Here is a 9,815-nt window from a genome sequence, read left to right on the forward strand (position 1 = left end):
ACACTCAATATCGGCACATCGTACTTGACTTTCAAAGTGACTTCTACACGTACTGGACTGCCATCTACATTTCAATGAAATGTTAAAAATAAAATAAAATAACACAAATTATAGTACCATTTAAAAGAAAAAAAAAACAGAAAGTGACTTTTACACGTACAACCATCTACAATACTACAATGACTTAAAATAAAATAAAATTAAAAATAATAATAAAAAAAAAGAATCACATGCTATAGCATACATAACCAGCAATTCTTTAAAAAAAAAAAACATAACCAGCAATTAATCTCAATATTCACATAACCAACAAAACTTTTCCTCAAAAAAAAAAAAAAAAAAAAAAAAAAAAAAAAAAAAACCAACAAAACTTAAAAAAAAAACCAAAAAGAGAGAAAAGAAAACAGAAGGTTCGGGTTTCAAAAAAAAAAAAAAAACATAACAGAAGGTTCGAAGAAAGAGAGAAAACAAGAACTAGAAGCAGAAGAGAGATAGAAGAAGAAAGAGAAACATTAACCGGTCGAAGCTCGAAGCCTCGCTAGTCGCCGGTGGTCTCCGGTCACCACAGAAGATTGAACCAAGTCGCACCTCCAAGGGAATCGCCGTTCGCAATTGTTAGGGTTTTTGAGAATTGGGGGAAATCGAAAATTAGGTTAGTAATTCACTGATTTTGGGGTTTTTTCAAAAAAATATGGCCTAAAATTCTAAGGAAACGTCAGAAAATGGCCTAAGCCGTCCCCAATACGTACCCGAGCAAGAGGCTAGCCGTCCCCAAATTGGCTTGCCGTACCACTTTCGAAGGGGACGCCTTGGGATGTTTCCAAGCCGTACCCGTCCCCGAAACGTTTCCGGTACGGGAGACGGCTACCATCTGACGAATCCGTGCATCCTTGCTTGCCGTCTAATACTTGTATTGAAGCAGCTTCTGAGGTAAGTTTTTGTTTCTTTTAGTAATTATCGTAATAATTTTACAATCTAGGGTCCATCTTTGATTTAATTTAATTTAATTTAATTTAAATTAATTGTCAGTGCAGTAAGTGTAGGGTTCGAAAAATTAATTCTAAAATACTAAGATTATGAAAAGAAAATTTTGGGCCTAATTTGATAATTTAATCACATATCCTTAAGATGTTGTGATTTTTCGAGATAATTGAATCAAATTTGGTTGCTAATGTATTGTACAACCCTTTAATGTTAGGATTGAACTATGAATTCGGAGAGGAGGATTACCCGTAGTTGTTCTAGATTGTTGGGAAGAAAAGTAGTTGTTGGGTTGAATTCACAAAGTAAACAAATAGGCAGGAATTTGTTCAACAATTATGAATGGAAAGCGAGGAAAGTTCTCGGTCCGGTGCAACTCTCAGCTGTTACAGAAGGTGGTGAAGTGAAAGGAAGAAGTTGTGGTAAGGGGAAGGAAAACAGAAGTGATTCTTGTAAAGGTTCTAAAACAATTAAGTCGATTTCTCTTTCTGGTTGTGTTAATAGAGGAGGTCGAAGGGGAAGACGAAACAATCTTGTTGATGATGAACATGGAAGGGATGGCAAAACAGATGATTCATGCAAACAGAAAGAGGGAAATGTGGAGAGGAGGATTACGCGTAGTGTTTCTAAAACAGATGATTCTTGCAAGCAAAAAGATGGATATGTTGAGAGGAGGATTACACGTAGTGTTTCTAAAACAGATGATTCATGCAAACAAAAAGATGGAAATGTGGAGAGGAGAATTACGCGTAGTGTTTCTAAACAGGTGGGTTTAAATTGTCAAACTATGTTGAGGCGGAGCACCCGAATGTCTTCTACAGGCAGTGGTTCATACATTAAGACTGAACCACGAATGACAATACAATGTGGTTCAGTGTTGTCTGCCTGTGTTGTAGAAGACGAGAAGAAAGATTCAAAAGACATCAAGGCTAAGAAAAAGAAATCTGATGATTGTGCTGAAGTAGATATACAAGGAAGAAGGGAATCCAAGCTGACTGGAGTGAAAAGGAGAAGAAAGCAAGATGAGCTTCAAGGGAATAGTCAAGGGTGGACAAAGGAGCAGGAAGTGGCGTTGCACAAAGCTTATTTCACTGCAAAACCAAGTCCGCATTTTTGGAAGAAAGTTGCCAAACTGGTATTTTCCCCTGATTTTTGGATCTTGATGTTTATGCCTGCTTGCTCTTTGTGTTTATTATGCACATTGCTCTGATTTGTTCTGCTAATGTGTGGACTGAGATAACGAGTAAAAGAATATCAATAGTTTTCTGCTGTGCATCATGTGTTGGAATATAGATTTTGCTTTTATATTAATCTCATTTTTGGCTCTTTGATAAATAGAATGGTTTCTTTTGATTGTCAAATTTGTTATTAATAAGCACCAATGTACCATTGCTTACAGCTCATTTCCAAAGTCTTGAAGCAGGCTATGTATAATGGGATCTAATGTAGGGATACTAGAATATTATACTTATATTAGATTAAAGTAACTTCCTACCCTTGGCCCTATCACAATACACAACATGAAAAAAGCATCTGGAAAAATAATGTTGCTACTTTCTTGAAACAAAGTATTGATTTCATCTGTGCTGCACTGCAAATATTGATGTACTTGTAGGATTTGACAATATTGACATTGCCCTGTATTTTTCTTGTTTTAAATCATTCATTCCTTTCCAAAGCTCAACCATTCTTTTTTATTTATTAGATACCTGAGGATTTTTCTCAAATAGTTTCAAATTGTGAATGAAGCTTTGACATGTTGTAATCAGTGAAGTATTCACTAGTTGGTCTATATGTATTTCCAAAATCTAAGAGTTGAGGGTTTTTGTTGATTTTTTTTTCACTTTCACCCCCCCCCCCCCCTGCTACTTCTACTTCTGAATGGGGTGCCATTGCTGCCACAACTGACTAAAAGCCATAATGTTAAGGTGACCATGCATTTTTGCTGAATACATTAACTTCTATTTTTGGCGGAGAGGATGCCTGTCAGTAGTAAGTTCCTTTTGAGCTCCATTTGGAGAATTGGAGAGGGGATGGATATGTTAGTTAAAACTTTATCAACGTCGGCTATTTTTTTATTTTATTGAATTTGTTGTTAATGTCACCTCATAAAGTCTAATGAAGTTTGATAGATAATTTTGTAGGTTTGTTAACGATAACTATAAGCTTTAGAATAAAGTTGCCAAGGTGAACTACGTTAAATGGACATGGTGTATGATGCAAGATAGTCCTTGAAAGTTAAGCTCCCAAATCTATGATGAGTTTTGCAAGAAAAGCTGCATGATCTATAGGGAACAAGCTGTCCTATGATAAAATAAGCTAACCTTTGATGTCTGCTCAAGGCACGCATATTTAGCTTAGGGAGCTTAAAAAGGGATTTTAGACCACCGTACTAATAATTAGGCTAGGCTGGTGTCAAATTCAGAGTACATGGCTGTGTTATACTGTGACACAACACTATGATTTCAAGTTGCAGAATGTAGTGTAGTGCCAGTCACATTGATGTCTACATGGTCTGCTCATACAATGGTGCTGTAGGGGTGTACATAAAGCAGACCGGAACTGAAACTGGACCGGAACCTGACCGGTGGATTCAGGTCCAGGTAAAAATTAGAATTTTCTGGTCTCGACTGGAGACCGGTCCCGCTGTATTTATTTTTATTTTTTATTTTTTAGTTTAGTTGTCAGCCTAAATTAAACCTAATGAAACCCATTCCTATAGCCGCCCAACTCCACTCTCATTCTTACTGTCTAATTTCCTCCATCTCCTCTCACGGTCTCACCCACACTCTCAATCTCTCACTATAACCCAAACGCTGGTCTAACCGGTCCAAAACCGGGTCTGATTTGAATTTCCAGGTCTGGACCAGAACCGGACTGGATGATTCAGGTCTGGTCTCTGGTCTGCGAAAATCAGATATTCTGGTTCTGGATCGGTGTACAGTGCATGTCTACAAACAACAATTCTTCAACCTTTTTTGTGATCCACATGTTTTTACACATCCTAACTATGCATGAGATTTCACTAATAATTTATTTTTTTGACCTGTTTTCATCTTTGTACTACAATTTTTTTTTTTTTTTTAACAGTATTACACTAAGAAAAGGTCTAAAGATCTGATTCTAGGGTTGGGATATATCTGAACTTGGATTAATCAAGTAGTCTCATATATACTTTCTTTGCTTTCAAAAGTTTAACTCACTCTAACTCTTTCTCTGGGAAAGTTGGGAAAAGTGAGTGTGTATAAGAAACAGGTGGATAAAGTAAGACAATTAGACAAAAACATGGGTAGATATATAAGGAAAAGGTTGATAAAATAAGAAATAGTGAGTGGAAAGTGTAAGTTAAAGATGGATAAAGTACGAGAGCGGGTGGAAAAGTGTAAATTTGTGATAGAACAAGCAGCAAGGCCACCTATCTTATCCAATATGCCAGAAGGAAGAAACAAGGGAGGACCACTGATGAGCAGCAACTACAGAATACAGAACAGCGACCAGCAGGGCAAGCAGCCACAACACACCACATCAAATAGTGGTGCATCTGACAGAGGACAGCTACTACGACAGAGGACCCAAACCTTGTATATAAGAGAGGAGGGAATGAAAGAAGGCAGCTGATTATTTGTATTTTGTTTCACATTAGAGTTGTAGCCTAAAGCTACTCTGAGTTTCTGCTATTATCTGTTATTGCCTGAGTGTGAGTCTTGAGTCCATTGCTAAATAGTGTGGGGTAAGAGGAGTAAGGTAGTGAAAAGGCTTTTGCTAAAAATGGGATGAAGTAAAAGCGACTTGAACTATCTGAAACACTCTAAAACTGAAAGTGAGTTGAACTTTTGAGAATGAAATAAGTTAGTTTTCATTTCATGTTGTAGGAGACTTTTAGCTGAATTATGTGAGAGGATTGGAAAGATGAATATAAACTTGCAGAGTCCTCAAAGTTGACACTTTAGGCCAACACCAACATTGTGAGCTTGTGACCATAGTGTGTAATGGGACATTTATAAATAGTTTCTAAGAGCTAAGATATATCTCTCTCACTCTAGATTTCATAATTATTAGGAAGAGTAAGCAATATTTAGTTTGTTGGATTTGGCCTCTAAGAATTTCTACGTGCTTGAAGGGCTGCATTATTGGAGGATTTGACTTTGTCTTTGTTTCGGAGTTTCTGGTTTTGTTCTGCTTTTCAGGTGAGGTTAAGAATTTACTTAAGAGTAGCAGAAGAGAAGGTTGATAGATTTAATATTTCAGCTGCAATTTGGTTGTGTATCAAGTCTACATTTTAAACATTATCATCCTAAATTTTGTAGATGAGATGTGCATGTGTCCAAAACAGTTGCAGCAACTTTCAAAGAACCGTCTAATGTTCATGTCTCACTGTTGTGGTTATCCAATTGTTTCAGGTTCTAGGAAAGTCTGCTCAAGAATGTTTTGATAAAGTTCACTCAGACAATCAGACTCCACTTTCCTCTAAGTCATCTTCAAGAGCTAAAAAACAGAACTCACCATCTGACTTAGTCTCTGGAAGTGAATTGTTTAAATATGTTGAAACGAAGAGAAAAAGGCCTTGCAAGAGTAAGTGTAAGAGCCGTATGGCACGTAAAACTGTGAGACAATTATTGCAGAAGTATTGTCATGTGAATCAAGATAATGAAGCAGATTTTTTTGCTGTTCTTGAGCCTTCAGTAAATTACTCAGCTGAAGCCCTTCAGCTGAATGCTGTACAGTTGACTCCAAAACAATTACTGAGAAGCCCAGATTCCTCCTCAAAGTCTTGGGACAGATCTTCTTCAGGCTGTAAGAACCACATTTCGAGGTTCAGCAATCGAAGTGCAAGCCCCCTTACAAGTCCTCCAGTTCTGAAGAAGGTGAAGAATATGGCTTTACATGAGAAGTATATTGACCAATTGCACATCAGGGAGAATAAGAGAACAGTGGCTTTCTCACGCTGTCTGAAGTCAGCTCGTAACCAATTGGATAGAAAAGAAAACTCTGTAAACTCTGTTCACGTGAAGGATATCATTAAAGCAGCGAAAGATGCCCTAGTTTTTGATGCCAAAGATGCCATTGATAAATTTCAACAGTCGCAGGCCAATACTATGGAAGGAGTTTCAGACTCTGAGGAATTTCTATATAGTGATAATGATGAAGATGAAGCTATGCTGTAAGATGCATCCTTGAGCATGCAAACTATAGTAATGGGGCTCAATTTGTTTGAGCTGCTGTAAGATCAGAAAGATCTGTTAAGATGATGGATTTAACCAGGGCTGAGGCTGCACTAGTTTCTGACCCAAGCGACTGTTATCCGAGGAAATCTTCTTTCACTGTTAAAGATAAAACAGAATTTTAAGATTCTCTCTTGAGCTTGCTAACATATTAGAACATGGAGTTAGATCTGACTTTGTAATACTGTACTATCCAACTATGAATGTATATTCAAAGTTAATCCATAGGCTTTTTACCTAGCCCCAGTCGTAACCTAGGTTAGTGATACATTTTTTGTATTGTCATTCTCTGTACATTAGTTCTGTACATTTGAGGCATCATATCTGGCTGCTGCATTTTGATTCCCAAGATAATGCTTAAATTCAGGAATTTCCTGATCAATGTGAGTGCCTGAGTTCGTATGATGTTATCATCCATTCATCCCAATATGCTCTATTCAAGATTTTTGTCTGACTTTTTTGATATTACGGATCCCGTGCAACGTAAGATTTGGAAATTATAAATGTACTACTTATTTAAGTACAACCTAAGTAATACAATAATTCACCAGGAAAAAGAAAGATAGTTAATTATGTCTAAACACCAATAGGGTTTTCCCTCTACGTTTCTTCTTGGGGGGGTATTTTTCCTAGTTTTTGCTAGGGTTTTTCCAGTTTTTTTTTTTTTTTTTTTTTTTTTTTTTTTTTTTTTTTTTTTTTTTTTTTATGGTTTTCCTTTGATTTTCTGCTTTCTCCCTTTTTCCTCCTTCATCCTTCTCTCGTTTTATCTCCATTGTGATTATTAGTAGGGGCTACCACCAGTTTCTTGATTAGTGATAAGCCCCAAAATCCCTTTTTAATCATTTATTATAATAGATATCATCCTTAATCGGTGTAGATGATTTGTCTTTTGTCATCGAAAGTTTTAATTTTTTGGTGGTGGTTTATACGGCGTTCAATCAATTGGCAGATCAACAACCACAATTAATTGAATCAAGTTTTGTTCAATTCAAAAACTATCAAAAATTGAAAGGACCCATAAAGTTGTGAAAATTTGTGCATTAGGTTTTGACACGGGTCATTATTGATATTACTGTATTACATATTACATATGACATTAAATATGCATGATATAATATATACTTTTGTTAGAGAAATGATTTTACTCTTTTAAAATTTAAGTCAATTGATAAAATAAAGTACGAGTAAATAAAACAAATAAGTTAACGGATGAATATTATATAAATAATTGGTAATAATATTATTTTAATTGATAAATATTTTAGAAATATTGGTGATGATAAAATTTTGATGTATATTACCATATTGCTTATTTTATTTATGTAATGCAAAATGTTTTTCATTTTGCCCTGACCCTAAAAAATTGAATACAATAACTGTCAATATAATTAACATAGACTAAATATTATTATTAATTATCAAAATAATATGATATCATCAAAGATATTAACAATGTTAAAAAATCGAAAAATATATGGTCATTACTATTTTATAGCCCCGTCAAAATACTATTTTATAGCACATCCGTCAAACACCTAGCCGTAACCCCGTAATTAGAGGTGTACATTATATACCCGGACCGGAAACCAGACCTGAACCAGACCGGTTTAGACTGGACTGGACCGGACCCGGACCGGTAGTTTCAAGTCTGGTCTCAGTCCTTACAAATGGGTGAATCCAATTTCCAGTCCAGTCCGGACCGAAAAACTGGTTTTTTAAGTGTATAATCAGGAAACGAAAATTTGTCACTCTTAAAAAAATTGAACGTTTCCCCTAAAAAAAAATCCTAAGTTCGGTTCTCTCTCTGGCGATTCTCTTTCTCATGGTCTCACCGGCGAATCTCTCTCACCGGCGATTCTCTCTCTCATCGGCAACTCCGCATTCATGGTTAGTACTCCCTCCGTTTTTAAATACTTGCTCCACTTTCCTTTTTCGGCCGTTTTAAAATACTTGCTCCATTTCCTTATTTGGAAATCTTTTACAATATTTAATTAATTTTTCTAACCTAGTGAACCCAACATAAATCATATTTTATTAATTTCATATACTCTCTCCTCCAATTCCCTCCACTACTTTTGCTTTTTACAATTTTTTATTCTTCCCCCTACTCCACTACCTCCATATTTTATTAATTTCTCCAATTTCTCCTAAAACTCTGCGCATGAAGAAATGGAGCAAGTATTTAAAAACGGAGGGAGTATTTTTTTTCCGTTTTTTTTTTTTAAACTCTCTCAATTTCTTAAAGTTTCAATCTAGTATTTCTCAATTATTTATGATTATTTACTAGGTTGATGTTTGCATGTTGATTTTTTGAATTGTTTTACATTTTTTGAGTGCATTTGTATGGATTTTGATTTGGGTAAAAATACCCTAGGCCAGTTGGCCCAATCGGAGTCCGCCATGTGTCACTGAAAGGGGCGCCACCTTGGACCTCTCAGAGAACGACACGTGGCAGACGGATAAAAGGACCTGGGATTGGCGGCTTTCAGGCCCAAATCCCGAGGTCTGCAAAAGCTGCGTGAATATTCCCTAGGGCACGAAACCCTAGGGAGTGCACGTTTTTCGAGAAGCTTATAAATAGGAGATGACCTCCTCATTTATGGCTACGTGAAACTTCTGGACATTCAATACGTGATACGTACACAAAGAACCCTTTACACTCCTTCCGAGGAATATTCAGTGATTACTAATCATTGTCAGAACTGTCGCTCTCAAGAGAACAGTACACCCGAGCTCGGAATCCGAGCAGATATCCTTTACATTCCGCACCTTATTCTTCAGACTTAGACTAACTTAAGCTTCGGAGGCGGACCACCGACCATTCGGTGTTCCGTTGTTTTGCAGGTACAGGCATCCAAGCGAGCATCCAGTCTTAGTGTTGTAACTCTCCCAAGGGACTCAAAAAACCCCGAAACATTTGGCGCCGTCTGTGGGGAGAGTACCTCTAAGATGGCCTCTTTGGAAACTGTACCAATTTCTCTAACCAATCGGCCACCGGAGACCAAACAGCCACCAGAGACCAATCGGTCCCTGGACGAAGTATTGGTCCAATCGGACCATGATTCAGGTGACGACGGTGACGTTGAAACCTATACTGCCAGAGATGGGTCCCTCATCTCCAGGCGCATCCGCAGCAAGGAAAAGCGGGAGCGCCCTCACTCTCAGAATGCTCCGAGCAAACCAGCCGGACATTCAAAGAAACCGTTTGATTCTACCCATGCGGAAGGGTCAGACCCAGTAACCAGAGACGAGCTCATGAAGCTTGTGAGCACTCTCCGTGGTGAGATAAAACAACTCACCAACAAGAAGTCGGCTACTCCTGCCAAGGAGCAGTCGGCCAAAAAGTCAGCCCAGACGGGCAAGCACAAATCGATCAGGGACCGACAGCCGACTCCTCATCCCAAGGACACGGCTCGGCCTCAGTTTGACCTTTCAAGACTCCGTTTCCCAGAAACGGTTGCAAGGAAAGCCATTCGACATGTTCAGCCGGATGGTAACAAGAAAACATTCTCTAACGCTCGACATTACATCGAGCAGAAGAGGAATGAGCTTTCAGAGTCGGCGTCAACGTCGACTTATCACGACAGCTCCCAGCATACCTCGTTGAGGTAT

General features: G+C 37.6%; 1 protein-coding gene across 2 annotated transcripts; it reads left to right on the forward strand.

The window, feature by feature from the left end:
* Positions 1-349: 349 nt before the first annotated feature.
* LOC145580174 (uncharacterized) lies at positions 350-6,585 on the forward strand. Of its 2 annotated transcripts, none has more exons than XM_081637563.1 (3): positions 350-930; positions 1,199-2,116; positions 5,382-6,585. In XM_081637563.1, exons 2-3 carry the CDS (start codon positions 1,208-1,210, stop codon positions 6,144-6,146), a joined length of 1,674 nt encoding a protein of 557 aa, XP_081493689.1. In that variant the 5' UTR covers positions 350-930; positions 1,199-1,207; the 3' UTR covers positions 6,147-6,585. The 2 variants fall into 2 exon arrangements, with proteins under 2 accessions (XP_081493689.1, XP_081493690.1); XM_081637564.1 differs by having other exon boundaries at positions 350-652.
* Positions 6,586-9,815: the final 3,230 nt, after the last annotated feature.

Source organism: Chenopodium album, chromosome 14, assembly GCF_948465745.1.
Source record: "Chenopodium album chromosome 14, dcCheAlbu1.1, whole genome shotgun sequence".
Taxonomy (NCBI): Eukaryota; Viridiplantae; Streptophyta; class Magnoliopsida; order Caryophyllales; family Amaranthaceae; genus Chenopodium; species Chenopodium album.

What these genes read in the sequence shown, in the direction of transcription:
- LOC145580174 (XM_081637563.1), top strand. Translation starts at nt 1,208, where the DNA reads ATGAATTCGGAGAGGAGGATTACCCGTAGTTGTTCTAGATTGTTGGGA. An exon ending in GGAAGAAAGTTGCCAAACTG is followed by an intron (nt 2,117 to 5,381) that starts GTATTTTCCCCT and finishes CAATTGTTTCAG; the next exon opens with GTTCTAGGAAAGTCTGCTCA.